This window comes from Cricetulus griseus, chromosome 5 (genome assembly GCF_003668045.3).
Source record: "Cricetulus griseus strain 17A/GY chromosome 5, alternate assembly CriGri-PICRH-1.0, whole genome shotgun sequence".
Classification (NCBI taxonomy): domain Eukaryota; kingdom Metazoa; phylum Chordata; class Mammalia; order Rodentia; family Cricetidae; genus Cricetulus; species Cricetulus griseus.
This window is the reverse complement of record NC_048598.1, coordinates 104,236,627-104,254,785: the sequence shown is the minus strand read 5'-3', so window position 1 is coordinate 104,254,785 and position 18,159 is coordinate 104,236,627. Positions and strand designations below refer to the sequence as shown.

The 18,159-nt window shown below is 47.1% G+C and overlaps 1 protein-coding gene across 2 annotated transcripts in view; it reads right to left on the bottom strand.

Annotated features, from left to right (window-relative positions):
• Fbln5 (fibulin 5) overlaps nt 1-18,159 on the bottom strand; it is a 71,308-nt gene that overhangs the window by 16,661 nt on the left and 36,488 nt on the right. For both annotated transcript variants that reach the window (XM_027419135.2, XM_027419134.2), the window contains exons 5-7: nt 8,363-8,485; nt 5,628-5,744; nt 1,739-1,858 (exon numbers count right to left, since the gene is read on the bottom strand). In XM_027419135.2, the coding sequence (XP_027274936.1) occupies nt 1,739-1,858; nt 5,628-5,744; nt 8,363-8,485 (360 nt within the window). The remainder of the gene's footprint in view (nt 1-1,738; nt 1,859-5,627; nt 5,745-8,362; nt 8,486-18,159) is intronic.

The following is an 18,159-nucleotide window of genomic DNA, read 5'->3' as shown; positions in this document are numbered from 1 at the left end:
GGTCACTGCTAGCTGTCTAAAAGGCCTGCTGGAGCCAGGGCTCCCCTTAAAGTTAGTAGAAGGTCGTATCCAGTGACCATGTAGGAAAAGTGAGAAAATCCTGCCCAACAAGAAAGGATTTGAGTTCCTCGTGAAGCCCAAAGTTCCTAATATTCAGAGAAGATTCATTATGTGATCATGCCATTGGGGAACATGAATTTGCCCATTCCTTATGACCAGTCCATGAAGACAGTTATCCATCCAAGAGGAAACTGAAGCTTGGACAGCACCCTGACCATGAAAAGCAGGGATAACCAAGGCTTTGAACCCAGCCACATCTGGCTCCAGAGTCCTTAGCTGACAGCGGTCAATAAATGTCTATGGGATTGCAGGTAACTCTGGGGAAGGTACTAATCCATTACATCCCATAATGCAAAGCTTTCCACACCTCTCAGTTCTTTTGCTCAGATTCCCTAAGGAATGTCATGAGGGGAATTGAAATCTAGGAAGAAAGGGGCCTTTGATGCCTCTGGGTAGGGCTGGTATTTAATCAGGCTGAGGCTCTGTAACTGCTTGCCATGGCTCTGAGGGTCCTGGCCCTGGAGAGAGGTGACCGTTTGTTTCTGAGAACTCTGTCCCTAGAACATCCCAGTCCTAGGGGAGGCTGGCACACAAGCTCATTCACAGCCTTGGTAGGCTCCTGTGACAGTGAAACCCAAGACTGGGAATCTTTCCATTCTGCCAGGTAGTTTTCACACCTAAAACACTGCCTACTTTTATTTTGAAAGTCATTGTTAATGCAGACAGAGCTAATTCACAGCTGCAGGGGAGGTTAAAACTGGTGGGTTGATTTTGTGTTAGCAAAACATTTACAAAGAACAGAGACAGACAGGCAGACAGGCAGGCAGACAGACAGAGACATACAAGTAAGCCCATAGCTCTGTATTGTATGATATGCAACAGATTAAATATAAATAAAATGTGTTTCTTAGTCTCAAAAAGTTCTTACTTTCGTAATAGTTTTTTTTTTTTTAACTTTCTAGGAATCTAACTTTCTGGGTGGGGAGAGGAGTTTAATAAGATAATTACAACAGACTCAAGAAACTAGACTGAGTAGAGAATGAGAGCAACTGGAATTTGTAAAAAATAAATAAATAAATAAATAAGTCAACTAAACCACATTTATGTTCTCGAGACAAATGGCTAAGATTTCACTCACTCAACAGTCACACTTCTACTTACTGACTCCAGACTTGTTTGCTGCATGCTTACTGTGTGCCAGGTCTAGAGCTGGACTATGGTTGTTTGATGGAATTCCCAAAGCACTTACATGTACGACTTACTTAGTCGAAGTCCTCCTAAACTAGTGGCAAAAGCAATTATCCCTAGATCACTGTCCTCTATAAATATTATCTATGCCATCTTCAGGTCTTGAGTCACTGCTGGGAAAGGACAGATAACTCTCAGACCAACAGGCAATATTTGGTGAGCCCTCCCTCTCACCAACTCCCTCTGGGATCCAGACAGAAGCTTGGCTGATGTCGCGTTGAAGGTCACATGATCAGGAAGGTAAACCTGAACTCCACATCTCAGGAAGTGACTCATCTTTGTTCTGTGTGGTTATGCTCCCATGACACTGGGAAATGTCTCCAACTAGACACGCAACCAGGAAATGACAGGAAACACCTGGGATGAATCCCTCCTTGCCCCAGCCCCAGATCTCTGAACAGGTGGACAGCTCCAGTGCCAAGCACATTACCACTGCAATGAATGCCATCTTCCTCAAGTTCATATCCAGGGTCACAGCGGCAGATGAAAGAGCCATAGGTGTTGACACAGGTTTGAACGCAGGGATTCTCAGTTTCACACTCATTCACATCTGTATGAAACCAAAGCACATCACTATCAGTGTGACAGAAAAAAATGAACAAACAAACCCCAGAAACAAGAAAACATGATTTGGCAGCCAAATCTGTTATTACCAAGAGCTCAGATTCCCGGATACCTGTCAGATCACGATCTCACTCTCTGTGAGACCATATTAACTGTCAATTTACAGGCTCCAGATGAGCCTTCAGGCACACCTATGAGGGATTACTTAGCCTCTGGTCATGCCTATGGGAGATTATGTTGAGTAAATTAACTGAAGCAGGCAGCACCATTCCCTGGTTTGGATCCCGAGCTGAGTAAATGGAAAGATTGAGTTCGAGCTAGTTTTCATCACTCTCTGCTCCTTGACTGTGGATATCACGTGACCAGCTGCTTCTGGGTGCTACTGCTGTGACTTCCCCCAACATGATGCAACCTTGAACTGTGAGTCAAAATCAGCCCTTTCTCTCTTAAGTCTATCAGGGTGCTTTGCAATAGCCACAGGACGCGTAACTAAGATAGTCTCCAACATGTATCCTGAAGACCTACAGCCTCCGTGTGCACACCCCTTCTAGGGTGACAAGCCACAAAGGAGATAAAGGTAACACACAGAGCATTTATGTGTTGTATGCTTGCACCTCCCAGGAAGGATGCTCTCCCAGACTCACCCACAGAATTTCCATGCAGAGCCCACTCTTTTTTTTTTTTTATTTGAATTAGAAACAAGATTGTTTTACATGACAATCTCAGTTCCCTCTCCCTCCCGTCCTCCCCTACCACCCCCCCAACTAAAACCCTACCTATCACATATCCGTTCTGCTCCCCCTGGATGGTGAGGCCTTCCGTAGGGTGTAATCAGAGTCTATGGTATCCTTTGGGATAGGGCCTAGGCCCATCCCCGTGTATCTTGGCTCAGGGAGTATCCCTCTCAGAGCCCACTCTTTCTTGTCTCCTTTTGCTCCTCTCTCACCCTCACTGACTTCAAAGTTTCAGGTAGACAATCATGGCAGCTGTGATTATTCTTGCAACAATTCTGCTTTCAGGCCTTGTCCTCTTCTCCATGTTACTCAGGTAAAGGAGGGGATTATAGAGAGCACAGAGAGCAACAATGGATGCCTCCTTCTGAGTGTGGCGATGGTTCCATGTCAGTATTGATGGGACTGTGTGCCTATGGCAATGTGCTGTACTGTGTATCAATTACACATCGGCAGAGCTATTTTGATGTTTCTGAAGATTGAGATCCACGCTCCAATTCACGAGCCAGCAGGGGCCTGGTTAGAACTACAGTACAAGTCAGGAATCACTTCATAATCCACGGGGTTCACTCTGTACATCTCATGGGGGGAGGGAGGCAGAGGGAGATCCTTCTGAGCCACCAGCTGAGCCTTTCTAAGTTTCATCTGCCCCCATGAGCTTCATCTGCCCCCATGAGCCTCATCATCTGCCCCCATGAGCCTCATCATCTGCCCCCTTGAGCTTCACATGCCCTCAGTGTCAATTCTAGTTGAGACACATTTTCTCCACCCCAAAAGCCCAGTTAAGCCTCTTAAAGCTTTGAAAAGAGCTTTGACTATTCTCAGAAGTACAGGCCTTTGTGGTAAGCAGCTTTTGAGGGGCCGGGCATAGGGGAAGACTAATCCCATGCCCACAAAGTGCCTGCTTCCTGCCAACTCTGGAGCCCTCAGAGGAAAAACAAACAAACCAGCAGCCATATAGGAAGGATCTAGTGAGATACCAGCCTGCCCTGGTGCCCATGCACCCAGCACTCAGGGAAGGCTGACATGTCTCCATCCAGACTGGGGAAGGGTTGGGCAGGAGAGTGTCCCTGGTGCATTAAACCGCATACCAGTTTAGATAGGTCAGTGTTGCTGCCCATTAAGGCTGGCATCCTTAGATTCTAGTCAGACTCTTGTCACGTGGTGACGAATAAGCTCAATACTGTTTCCATAGCTCAAAGCTACTTTTGAGAAGACAGAGGGGCTCTAACCCTTGAGCCCTAACTGCCTCTCTCTGCTGGGTTGTCCAATGGGTACTTAACCCTGGGGGCAGAAGACTGAGGAGACAGTCCAGTCAGCAAGGGGCTTGGTGTGAACACATGGCAATCTGCATTCAGATCCCCAGCAACATGTAAAAAGCCAGGCATGGTTGCTTGAGCACCAAAGTATACTGGCATGGTTATAAACCCAGTGCTGGAGAGGTGGAGTTAGGAGGACCCCTGGGACTTTCTGGCCAGCAGTCTGAATCCTGAGAGCAAGGTGTCCAGCTGACTCACTGGGCCCTTGGCCTTCCGCTCAACTCTGCCACACACTAAGCCACCTGACTCTGACCAAATGGCTTCACCTCTGTGAGGTTCAATTCAATTTCTTTATCTGTGGATAATGGCCACAAACACTCTCCTATCTACATCCTAGGACTATTGCTGGGGTCAGTGAGGTTAACAGACACAAGCACTTTGAGGAGACGTGAGGTGCTATGATTGCGAAAGCTTGACAGGACCCATCACAGCCTGTATGACCTGTGGGCCCTGCTGATGCAATATCCTGGTGGCCAAGTGCCCATGTCTAAGCCCAAGTGCTGCCTAAGGACACTGTGCCAGCCTCTGAGGGAAAACCTAGGCTGGCACCTCCAACCCTGGCCTTGGCCCCAAGAAATCATCATCAGCCCTAAGCCGCTTATCTCAGCAGCAAAGGAACCAGGCGCCTGCTCCCAGCTGCCGTGGGAAGGAAGGGCCCTGTTTTATTTATTTCCTCAACCTCCTGGCCCAGCTCTGCTCTCAGACAAAAAATTACTGCTCCTTGCAAAAGCAGGCCAGGCAGGGGCTTTTTGGAACAATTAGCAGGACCAGCTTTAAAAGGGAGAGAGCCTCACAAAGACTCCAGGATCAAACCCTTGAATGCTGATGCCTTCCTGTTTATCCAGTGATTTAGATATGATTAAACTAATGGAGACACAATATCCTCTGAATAGCTGGCCAGGAGCCTGCCCGCCAGAACTCACTCAAATGGTGTGACAAGGAAATGGGCCCTGTAAAACTTGGTGGCAGACTCCAACAAAGGCCTCATTCTGTGTCTTTATCCAGATCAGGCCACTGCTAGGGCCTGGAGGCTGGAGCCAGAGGTGGATCCCAGGCCAGATCATGACTTACATCAGTTCTTTAGGTCTTAAGGTCTCCGTTGACTCCCTGAGCAGAAGAAGCCTCCCAATAGGAATCATGATGTACACATAGCTTGCTTTTCTTACTGATCAGGGTTGGAAGCAATCGTGTGAAAACCAGAAAGTACCCTTCTTTTATTCTGCTTTTGTGCAGCCTTCTGAGGTGCCAAGGAAGGTAACTCATCCTTGACTGTGCTGGGCAATAGATGCTCCTGACATAGATCAGAAAGAACATTCCCAGGAGAGATCCTGAAATGGCACACGAAACATTCACATAGTGCCTATGTGTTTGTTTGTGATTCATCGGGGTCAGGAGCTCTGAAAGCCACTCCTGCCAGCAGACACGGGATGACAGGAGGATCACAGACTCATACAGGGCTCTTCCAATGGATGACTGTGGCTCTGCCCTCTGCAATTCTTAGAGCACTATTTTTTAGCTGTTTCATTGAAACCAGCTCTAGTTTCAGGTTTCAATAAGCAATAGGGATGAGTGAGAAGTGACTAGGAGTGAGGACACACTTCCACGACCAGTGTTCTACAGACATCAGCTGTCAGGCTCTGAAGGTGACTGCATCTAGTCATCTAGTGTTTCATAATGTGTCCAAATTATCACACATGTCACATACCTTGGCATGATCTTCCATCATCATTGAGGGTGAAACCAGGGTTGCACGTACAGGAATAGGATCCAGGAACATTTGCACATAGCTGCTGGCAGTAACCATAGCGACATTCATCAATGTCTGGAAACAAATGCAGGCAAGGTAAAACAGGACTCCTCCCTGAGGCCACCATCAGCATGGTACCATTAACCTCATCTTCTAGGATGGGACTAGGGGGCTGTGAAAGGGGGTAGCTGCTAAAACAGGGCCTACCAAGTGTCAGGAATGGTGATGCCCTTCGGCTCACAGTGCTCATCTTTCCTTACCATCCTCTACCTCCCCCAATCTTTGTTCCATAAACACCTGACCCTATCGTGAAATCTGTGACAAAATTTTTTCTGCTTTGATTGGGATATTGCACCAGGTTTCTTCTCAGAACTTACTCAACTCAGGTTTAACTAAGACTTATGCAATATTAAGTTTCAATGCTATGATTCTCTATGATCTTTTCAGCACCCTGCACATGAAGAAGTTAGCTTAGCTTGCATAGAGATCAACAGAAGTGCTCCAGTGGACTGTCTGCCGGCTCTACTGAATGACTATGTCCAGTAGCCAGGAACAGGATCCCAGGCATCAGGATGAGCTGGGCAGTGCTACATTGAGACCCACAAACATGGTGATACAAGCATGCTCACACGTGCTTACCTTGGCTCTTACCCTTACCCCCAGATAAACACACTCCTGAGCCATGGAAAGCAGCAATATGGTGGGAGTGAATGCTTCCAGCAGAGCTGTGCCGAATGACCTCCCTATAATATGTGCCAGCCCATGAGGAGTTTGATGTCATTAGGAAAGCTGTTTGTAACATCCCAGACTAAAAGAGTGATTGGGCTGGGCAAATCACTCCTATTAGGCGGGGTGCCTCCAAGGAAATCTTAATTCTTCACGAAGACAGTGTCCTTACACGTGCTCAGCTGGGACCAGCTGATCTGACTGTGCTATAAAACCTAATGTCCCCTCCCTGGAACCTCAGCTCTTAGAAAGGTATAGGTACTGCTTTTTGAGCCTTGACCCCTTTGCCCAGTTTCTACCACCTACAGCTAGAAAGAACTAAGCCACCCCCAGCCCAACCCATTGCCTATTTTTCAGCCCTCACTGGATTCGTGTCCTGCCTTGGGATTCTGCTTTATCTCCATTCCATTTGCTTCTAATATGGCCCAACAGCATCTCCCTGAGATGGGCAGCTCATACTTGGAAAGCCTTTGAGCTAATCCTGACCTCTTCCCAAGACATACTGGAAATATCACCAATGCCTGGAGAGGCATTAGAGGCAGAGAAGGTAGCCTTTCCTTTGGGATATGTAGGAAGAAAGGCAGCCCTATGCCTTGTTTTTCTAAAAAAAAAAAAAAAAAGGCAAGGAATCCAACAGTGCATGGAACAGATAGTAGGTGGCTGCAGAACATTGAAAGAGAAAGAAGAGTTTGGCCAAGGGAAGGCATGGGATCAGCCAAAATTAAGAAAGGTCTCTATGTCAGAGGTGAATACTAAGACTCTGTCGTGTCGTCACTAAGCACCAATGAGCATCCCTCCAGTAGTGCTCTGTGGAAGGTTGTGAACAACCTTCACAAGCAGACGGCAGCATCTTTTGGCATCTCTTGGATGGAGAGATCTGACTTCTGGGTTTCTACAATGGGCCCATGTATCATGCCTCACATCTCTCTAGTGCCCTTTGTGGTAAGGAAAAACGTCTGGCTGGAGGAGCCAGAGACATCAATATTAGACCCAATTTTGTTTTAAGTTTATCCAAAATGTTCTCTCCTCTTTGAGTTTGTCTCCAACTCTATAAAAGTTAGATGACATCATATCCAACATCCTTTCCAGCTCTGGAGTCCTGCATAAGAAGTTCCTGTGCAAATAGCTCTCTCTTGCAGGTCTGCTTGCATCCAAACCAGTAGTATCACATTTTCCATTAGAGCAAAGGTTGGTTTAAATGCATAGGGACTATCGTATTCCCAGATGTCCTCACACATTGGCTAAGAGCCATGCCAAGACCAGGCAGTTTATCACACCTCAAGGATGATTCTGACAGGTCACAGAGCAAACCCCAATTCAGCCTCCCTCCAGAGAAAAGGTTTTTGGTTTTTGCTTTGTTTCCTTTCATATCTTTTCCCTATTGTTGTTTGAATCTAACTCTGAGGCAACTTGTCTAAACACAAATCCAGAGAATAGAAAAAAAAATAGCCCTAGCCAATGCCTGGATAGGGATAAAACTGTCAATCAGTGATGATTGACACCTTTGGAATAAAAAGAAAGTGCACAGCTGTGGGGCAGGCAGGGTGGAGTGGCGGGCTGTATCGGTGCTAGGATGAGGTGACACTGGGACTCCTGGTCTACCTTTGAGATTCAGAACACTTCTGTATATCAGCAAAAGTATTCCCTTGGCTTAGGACTATTTCTAACTAGGGTAGAATAGCTCTCACTTCTATTACTTCCTGTCTTGGCTATAAACTTCCTGAAGGCAGAAAGATCTCGGCAAACTTATGCTTAAGCCCTTAAAATGTAGTTTCAAAAACTATGAAATGCTACTGATGGTGAAAATTTATTTTAATGGACGGAGACACGTGTAAGATCATTTAATAGCTTTCTATACATGCCCAAAGAAAAGCTTTCTTGGACCTTCCTATCATACCCACATTGTAGTGTATCCTTGACAACCATCAACTCTCTCTGAGTTCCTGGGAGCCATGGGGAGCTCTTACCTAGGCACTGGCCTTCCAGAAGCCAGTACCCATCAGTGCACGAACAGGTGTATCCTCCTTCCGTGTTGATACAGATCTGAGTGGGATTGCACTGGTGTGAGTCTGTCGCACACTCGTCCACATCTGTAACACAAAAATTATTCCAGACAGTGTCACCCACGTCTAAGAGCCCCGGATCCACCTGCTGCTGCCCCTTTGTCTCAGCTGGGAGGCTGTTGATCATATTCCTGGGTTACACCAAGATACAGAAGCACCTTCCTGGTGGGCACCTTTGGGACACCCTGGCCTCGAATTAGAATGGGCAGAGCTGGTCTTGTTCAGAGAAATACACAAAGGGGAGGAAACATGGCTGTATGCACTCTTCCTCAGCCATTGCCAACTGTTTCCAAACATACACTGTACCAACAATTGCTCATCCTTGCTATACCCACCCTCTCCTGCATACCCCTTCCTGTCATCTCCTCTTTCATGACTGCAGTGGGATTTACTCATTGCCATCTTCTCCCCAAATGGACCGTCAGGCAGTCAGAAGTATCATTAAAAGCTGCTATTCACTGTGTGTTGTACCCGACCCCCGACTATGCTCACGGACCTCCATGATTCCAGTGTACAGCTGGGCAAACAGAGCTGAGGGAGCAGTAAGCACCAGGCTACAAGCTTAGGCCATGCCCCTCCTGCCTGGCTCACATCTTCTCCATGAGGAGATAACAGAGGACACAGCTGGGACCAGGCTGATGCAAGAGGGCCTAGCCAAGCACACTGAGCTTCAACTGCCTTTTCCATGCCCCACGTCACATAGCTGCCTGTTGGCACTGCAGACTGCAGACTTTCTCCCCATCCACACAACTGGTATCTTTGGGCTGAGGACACAACTCTGTATTGGTGTACCTACCTGGCATGCCTGAAGTTCTGGATTCAGTCACAGATACCATATTTGAATGTGGGCAGTGGAGGGAAGGCACTCCGGGACCCAGTGCCTTTGCATAGCACTGGGTTTGGCATGCTAAGGAAGCCAGCACAGCTGGGAGTGGCATTCAACCTGGTAAGCAGTGGCATCTTTGACACAGCCACACCCACTATCCATAACAACTCAACACTAAGAGAATTGATGAATCCCTGCCAGACTCCAAAGTGACAAGGTATCTGGGTCCCATGGGGAGCCAGTCTTCCCTGCTCTAAGCATAGGTAACCTCCAAGAACCTGGATCTAAGGTAGTGCCACCTGCATTCCACCCTGACATTGTGACAACATGCAAAGACCCGGTTCTGGGCTGCAAACCCCTGCCCCTGCCCTTTGCCTCCCTTCCACCCAAGCTCTGCCCATACAGCCCAGCCTCCCAGGGGAGCCAAGAAATAATGCTTGGCCAGTGGCCACTCCTGTCCCAATCCACATCCAAGCCTATGACAATAAATAATGTCACCATCAGCCAGGGCACATTTACATTTTCCCAGCAGGGAGTGATGGATGGCAATTATACCCTGGGAACAACACTGCCTTGGGAGTCTCTGCTCTTGTCCCCACCCTGAGGAGAATGGGAAGTGTGAGTGACCAACAGGAAGTAAGGAGCTGTTGGAAAGCCAAGGTGACAAGTCCCCAAGCCTCTGCCTTTGTGTGACATGTAACATAAACAACATGACCTGCAGAAACCAAGCACAGGAGACTGACCTCAGAAGAACATGGAGGATCTCAAAATGGGCCTAGTGTACACACACACACACACACACACACACACACACACCACACTTTTTCTCAAAGCTCTACTGCTTTTACCAAACTAAAGGTTTTACACTCTGATACCCTGTTTCCACATATGTATATATGATTGAAAATTTCGGGCCAGCAAAATGGTTCAGTGAGTAAAAATGTACCTGCCACCAGGCCTGACAACTTGAGTTCCGTTTCTGGAACTCATATGGTGGATGAACAGAATTGACTCCCAGAGTTTCTCCCATGAGTTCACATGCATGCCATAGCATGACCACCTACACACAAACACCACATAAGTAAATAAATAAATAAAATGAATTTTTTATTTAATTTTCACTTAATCTAATTAACTTTCACTATATTTTTAAAACAGAATTATCAATATGAAGTCTGTTTTGAGAACACGGTGGATCAGTAGATTCCTGGAACAAGAGTGCCATTACACCCCAGCCAGGCTTCCTCAACCAACTAATAGACAGGGCTTTGGGAAGTGGGTTTTAAAAGAAGCCACCACCCTGAAAACCACTGTCAGCTAACCCACCTGCCAGAAGAGCCCAATCTGGAAATGTTCACTGTGTGTTTCCACAAGGGCTGAATGAGGCCTTGTAGATTCCAGCTTGCAGCTGAATTGCTTACATTAAATACATCTGACTTAAGTAACAGAAGGAAAAATACGTAGAATGGCTCCAAGGACATTCTTTGGCAGGGCGTCCTTTTCTGCATCAGTGGAAAAGCACAAGTTACGGCAACCTGAGCAGGTGTCATTATCCTTGTGTGCAATTATGTTTATTTCCTTTCCCGTGTGATAGTTAGGAATGGTCTCCTTAGGGGAAAGAATGCCGAGTGAGCACAATCACTTATTCATTCACTTATTCATTCATTCCGTGTGCTCTATGGGCTGTGTTGTGTGATGGGGGAAGGAGGGAGGGAGGGAGAGAGAGAGCTGTTTGGGGAGCTGGCATCAAGCATAGCCCTCCTGTCACACTGCTAAGTATCATCTGCCAGCTCCCTGCTTCATTCAGGAGCTACAGCCAGTCAGCTGCCTGGCACCTGGAGGAATGTACCTCTACCACAGTAATTGTGGCTGGTTCCTCCCCATGTGGGACAAAGTCTAACCACTTTCCAGGTAACCAGCCCCTCGGCAGCTATGGGAAAGTGCTCGTGACATTTTATGAAAACTAGAAAAGCCCAGTGTTGCTCCTGCCCAATAAAAAATCCTCCTCTGCTTCCAGCTCCACAGCCTCATTGTCCCATGAGGCACTGGCTAAGCTGTCACTGCCTGCATCCGTCACATGTCCCCAATGTAGTATTCTTCGTAGCAGGCTGTTCACTCAGAAAAGACACCAAACCAGTCAATACCGTGCTTTGATGCCTTTGGAGGAACCCACAGACAGAGTGGGTTCCTAGGCCCAGGACCATGTCGCCATGACGTCACTCATCAAACATTTCATGCTACTAGCTATGTTTCATTTTCTCAGCTAGACAATGGCCTGGCATGGGCAGGTAGACCACGGCAGTATGAAGGAAGGCAGGTCTGGTTAAGGTCTCACAGAGGCACCAAATGGAGGTACTGGCTTCTTCCATTACTACACAACTGTCAACCATCCTGGGGACAATAACACATTTGCTCAAGAGGCAGCATTAGAAGGGGGTGCCTCCCACAAACTATGACAGGCACTAGACCCCAGAGCAAAGGAGTGCAGTGGAGGCTGGGGTGCCTGGCACCCCACTTTCTAAGTTCTCTGATGACTCCATGCTGCTTTTTTTCAGAAAGCACCACATAGCACTTTTTTTTGTCCTATATGAAATGGTTTCAAGAGCAACCTTAGTATTGATTCTCAGTTAGTTGGCTAATAATTTCCATACATAAGCACGACAGGTGTACCGCCATAGATACATTGCAGTGTAAATATTTAGCATGCAAATGTATGCCTGCTGTTGCCACATGGCATGTTCCTAGAGAGGGAAATGTGTATCTACATTTCAGCATGTATTCCTGAAAGTTAACAGGGAAACATTGAGATGATTTTCACATCATGAATTCTAACTAAAAGAAAACGTTCTTTAAAATCTTGGGCAGGAAAGCCGACTCAGCGGTTAAGAGTACTTGCTCTCTTTCTAGTGGACCTGAGTTTGGTTCCCAGAACTCTAGGAATTTAACTCCCTCTTCTAGACTCATTCACACACGTGACATATGCATAAATACAAATAAAACTTTAAAATTTTTATGTAAGCTGGATATGGTGGCACACATGGAAGTAAGAGGATACATACATACACACATGCATGTACACATACACACATGTATCTTTTACAAATTAAAACTATAAAACAGAACATTTGTGCCCCCCCCCCCACCATGCCACAGGAAGAACATTTTCTGGGCCATTCTCTCAGCACCAAAGTTTAAGAGGGGAAATAAAACCACCAAGAGGGTGAGACCCCTTCAGAAAAAGACTGCTGTGTGAAAGAATAAGAACCAGAGGGGCTGAGGTGGATGAGTGGGGATCTAGGTTCCTGAACTGATAACTGAGGACTGCAGAATATAGTCAACACCCTCCCCTGGAACCCAACGGCATTCCACCTATTGGGGGACACTGTCAAATTACCAAACATGCCCGCCCCATAACCACTGCCTGCCACAGAGCAGGTACTCTGACATTACAGTTATTTCCCAGTGACAGGATGTCCCTGCCAACTGTGGGAGACTGGGAAGTCTGGTTTCTGCCTCCTGCAGACTCCTCCTCTCCAGCTCGACAACTTAATAGGGACACCAAGACCTCGTCACTGAGGCTCAATGGGCTGTGTGGACCTGGCCAGGGCCTCTCTCCCTCCCTCACATCCCACACACTACACAGTAGGAGATTATGACAGGAAGGAGGGGGAAATGACAGACATAGTCCTTCAACAGCATCCCACTTTCCCCCTCCCTCCCCTGTACTCAGCATCTGCGGATCCTTTGAGGATGACAGGCAACTGAGGAATGAAGAGACAAGTCTGACAGAATTCCACAGCCAGTCCTCGACCCCGCAGCATCTGATTCCAAGTCTGTGAACGAATGAAGCTGACTTATGCAACCTCTATGTTCTAGTGTGATAAAAGCCACCAGCCAAAGTGAAAGGTCCTTGCTGGCAACAGTAGGAGAAACAGTCTAAGAGTACTTCAAATCCACACCTTTCCAAGGGCTCTGCTCTTCCTTTTCGGGCATGGCAGAAATCCTTCCCGTGGTGGTGAATTTTTAGCCGGTGAAACAACATGTTTTTCCAGACCATTTTTTGTTCCTTCCTTACCCAAGCTAACAGGGTCTGATAAGAAAGAGGAGAATAATACTGCCACATTCCTGTGTGAAGGCTATTTCAGCCCTGCTGCTGGGCTGGGTCACTGCCATTTTTCAGGCAGCCCCAACCCAGCCAAGGCTGGAAGCCACACAGGACCTACTTCCCAAACACCTGCTTAATTAAAGACGTCAGCATTTGAGAACTCACTTGCTAAATTCCCAGCACAGCTGCTCTCCATGTGCCTGATGGTCTTGCACCACCATTAGGAGTCAAATCCTTCTGTGTTTACAGCCCTTTGCTCAATGCTCAATATTAAGCATTGTACCACTAATTAGGCAACAAATATGTAGTCTGTTTTCCAAGCAACAACAAAAGAATCCTTCCATCTTGGATGGAGCCAGCTGGAATCTGAGACCCAGACTCTCCCTGAACGCTAGTCATCTATCCATAAAGCAAGAGCTTCAAGGAGCGTTCTCAGATGGCCTTAGATCTGATCTTCCACAGAGTCTAAGCAGGCAAGTAATGAGGATCACATTGGCTGGTGGGTAATTATTTTCATCCACGGGATGCATGGTAAACAGCAACTGGCTGTGCTTGCTTTCGAAGTGGGCAGTGAATCGGCCAAGTCCAATTCAACTTGCACCAGAGTATGGGTGGCCACGGCAGTGGGGGAAGGGACAGCACATGGGTTTTTCATGAGCATCATGAGTCAAGATATTCTCAAAGTAAGAGGATGGGCCTGCTGATTGGCAGTCTGGACATGGTTTTTAGAGGGTTTAAGGCTTAGGCCGTTATTGTGACTACAAAGCAAGCAGCATAACACTCCAATTAGATTTCCATTTATTAAATTCTTGCCATTTGTCCATCAACAGAGAAAAGTTTTGGATGTATACCAGGCAGCAGTTTCCAAGCCTAACTGTCCACAAGAATCACTGACTATATAAGAATGCCTGGGGTTGAGATTTGGCAAGCTGTATTATTCTGAAGTGATCTAAATGAGTCTGGGGCAGAGGAGTCTGTATGAGATTGGTGCTTTTCAGCCTTCATGCGTGTGCATCTTGTTAAAATAGGATCCCGAGATTCTGTACATATAACAGCTCCCAGGTGACACCACTGCTTCTGGCTCAGGGACTTCACTTTGCATAAGTAGATTCCTCTGAGTGATTCTGAGTTCTGTGCCCATGCAATAAAGCCTGCTGACTACAGCAGCACACTCAGTCCTCAGTATCTGCGGGTTCTGCAGCCAGAGACTCCACCAGCTGCAGCTTTAGAACATGAGGACACTGGAAGTGTACCCATCTTATCCCTACCCCACTTCAACAGAATTTTACTAGGTGACATGGCTGTCCTCAGAGGCTCAATACTTCTCTTCCCATGTGCTAGGGTGACATCATGCACCAATCATCTTTTTGTCTTCTCATTATTTCCCACTGAAACAACACAATATAGTCTTTACTTGCATAGCATTTATGTTGTATTAGAAGTCATAAGCAGTCTAGAGATGGTTTAGTTTTGGGTGGATGGGCCGATTGTATGAAAATACTAGGCAAGTTGAGTTTCGGGGGATTCTGATACTCAGGTTCGCCTGTAACCAACCTCCACCCCCATAGATGCACTGAGGATTTGGAGTTGTCTTAGAGTTTGTTAGGGCTGGAGAGATAGCTCAGAGGTTAAGAGCGAATCTACTGCTCTTGCAGAGTACCCAAGAATAGGTCCCAGGTCCCACATCTGGCAACTCACAACCACCTGTAACTCCAGCTCTGTGGGATCCAATGTCTTCTGGTTATCATGGGCACTGGTACTCATATGCTCACACGTGTACATACCCATGCAACACACACACACACATAGATATAATTAAAAAGAAAATAAATCTTTAAAAATAGATAAATAAAATGCCTTGTGTGGCCTGGTCTACACAGATTGCTATTCCAGAATACACCCACCTCCACGATTCAATCCTGACCTGTAGGGGGGGTGCTTACTGTGCTACTGTGCACCAAGGCTTTGGCCTACAGCATAACCCATCTTGAAAGGCCCTCCCTCCTATTAGTTCACTGGTAGTGTTAGGTTTCCCATGAGTAAACATAATTCCCCAAATCTTAACTAAATTCTTAGAAACACTGCCCCCAAGGTGATACCCAAAGCATAGAGATCCCAAGTAGGAGAAAGGTCAAGACTTTCCTACAACACACGGCCTTATTCTTCACCAAATCTGCAAGATGACAGCTCATAAATGCCTGCAGCTTGGATCCTGAAATTTTCCTGCCTCCCCACATGCACTGTTTCCTCATCCTCTCTGAGCCAAGTCCTCCACCTCATTCTTCTTTTTACATTTCATTTTGAGACAGCCTCTTGCTATGTAGCCCAGACTGGCCTGGAACTCACAGAGACCCACCTGTCTCTGCACCCAGAGTGCTGGGATTAAAGCCATGTACCACCATGGCCAGTATCCTCCTGTCTTCTTTCTCTCAGTTCATGGTCTGTGAACTACACACACACACACACACACACACACACACACACACCAGCTCCTCACCCCCAGTGCTAGTCTTAGTTAATGGCACCCCCATTCCTCAGTGTCTGGGGAGAGTCCTCACTTGGTGAAGACTTCAAGGCTCTTTGTCCCCTTGTAAGTCCCAGCAGAAGGTTCCACCCTCATGGCCTTATCCAAACATCATCAATTTCCAAGATCTCACTTCCTGTCCCATCAACTTATTAATTAGGCAGGGCACAGATTTTCATAGCAATGCCTGATGCAGCTTCCTCTTTCTTCCTTAGAAGGCTTGACATCCCAGAGAAAGTTTACTCTGAGAAGAATCAGAGCAAGAAAATGATGAACTGCCCTTCCCTGAAAGCAGAAGCACTTAAGACACAAGTAGAAAGTCAATCTATTTTTCCATACAAAACAAAACCCTCCTGAGGCCTGGTACATGTGTGAGAATACACAGGTGTGTAAATCTACCCCAAGGAACTAATCAGCCCAGCAGCAGCAACAAACAATCCCTCCTGGGTCACCTCAGAGCTCTGCTGGTAAGGAAATTTGCAGATGTGTCCTTCCCACCTGAGGTGAGAAGGCCCTTGATCAAACTCCGACTCCCTCCACCATTTACCAGGACAAGCCTGTACATATTGCTGACCTTCTGCATCTCAGCCTCCTTATCTCTGGTAGGAGCTACCTCAGCTGCCCTCTTAGAGCTTGCACCAAGTACAGAAGACAGGCATAGCTTATAAACAAGTATGTAAATGGGACTGGGGCAAAGTGCTTGCCTTGCAAACACAAGGACCTGAGTTCAATCCCCAGAACCTACGTATAAATGCTGGGCATGGTGGCACAGGCTTGATTCCCAGTGCCAGAGAGACAGATTGAAGGGTCCCTAACTGGTCAGCTCCAAGCCAATGAGAGAACCTGTCACAAAGGAAAGAAATAGGACACCAAAAACGACACTCAAGGTTATCCTCCAGCCTCCATACACACACATTCACAAGTGCACAGCGCAAACACAAACATGCACATACAAAACCCACACTTAAATTCTTTAATTAAAAAAAAATGTGTGAGCAGAACCTGTACCCAGGAGAGTCTCAACTCTGGGAGGTGGGGACAGATGTGGGTACTGAGAATGTGGGAGAATCTTCCTCACCTACATCCATGGCTGCAGCCAGTTTCCTCGGGCACCAGGGAGGAAGGGACACACACCAGGAAGTGGGCCAGTGAGTGGCTAGGAGTTTGATACTTCATCCAAGGACCTGCCCGCTTTGCCATTCTCTCCTGCTGCTGCCTCTCTACCCTAGAAGGGGACAATGATCTCTCCCTTCTAGTAGATCAGAAAGTAACTTTCCTATCACCGAGAGGAGGCAAAACCTGAGTGGGTAGGAGGAAGAGATGAGGGTACACAGGAATCATGGGAGCAGAGTGAGGATACCATAGACAGCAGAGTCTTGGAAAGGACTGGGTGAGGAGACACGTGTCCTAACCTAGAAGCAAGAGCCACCCACACAGCCCAGGGCTGAAGCCTCACCCTGCTTCTCACCACCCTTTGGACTTAGTAGAACTGCATTGTATCACTGAAAAGTAAAATAAATGCTGGAACTGAGTAAACACTTTTCAGGACTGAGTGTTTACCTGGCCTGTGGAATGGGTGCCACTCCTCATATCCACCCCTCTGAGGTCAGCAGCGGCCTGGGTTTCTCCAGTGAGGAACACGGGGAACAAATGAGCTGCATAGAGGCCATCAACCAGCTGGCCTTCCAGCCCTCACCAGCCCTCCCTTCTGCCACTAAGGGCAGGGTTCCCAGAACCTAACACTTGCTTGGTGCATCTGTGTCACATGCATATGCCATGAGTCAGCTCTGCTCTAGGTTCTAGGGATTCAAAGACAAATGACACACGGGTATATCCTTGAGAACACACAGGGGCCAGACAATCCCCATTTATACAGCAGCAAGGGGATTCTGGGGTGAAGGAGATGCAGGGCATCCCCAGCAGGGACAGGTTTGTGTGTGAGGAAAACCCAGGGACTGCTGTGACAGACTGCAGGCATCCTTTAGAAACCATTCTCCCAACAAACGTCTTCCAGCTGGGGGGAAACCATGTCCAGTTCAGGGCTTCTTCACCTTGACTGCAGCTTGGAAACATCTGGGAGGCTCTAGATTAAAACAGGTGCCAGAAGCCTTACCCTGGCCAATTAAGTGGGAACCCCAGCAAGATTTCATATGTATCCCAACAAAGAGCTCCAGACCTTGCCATTGGTATGTGGTGATGTTTCATTTGTGCTTTAACAAATAAACCTTGCCTCAAGAGTAGAGTGG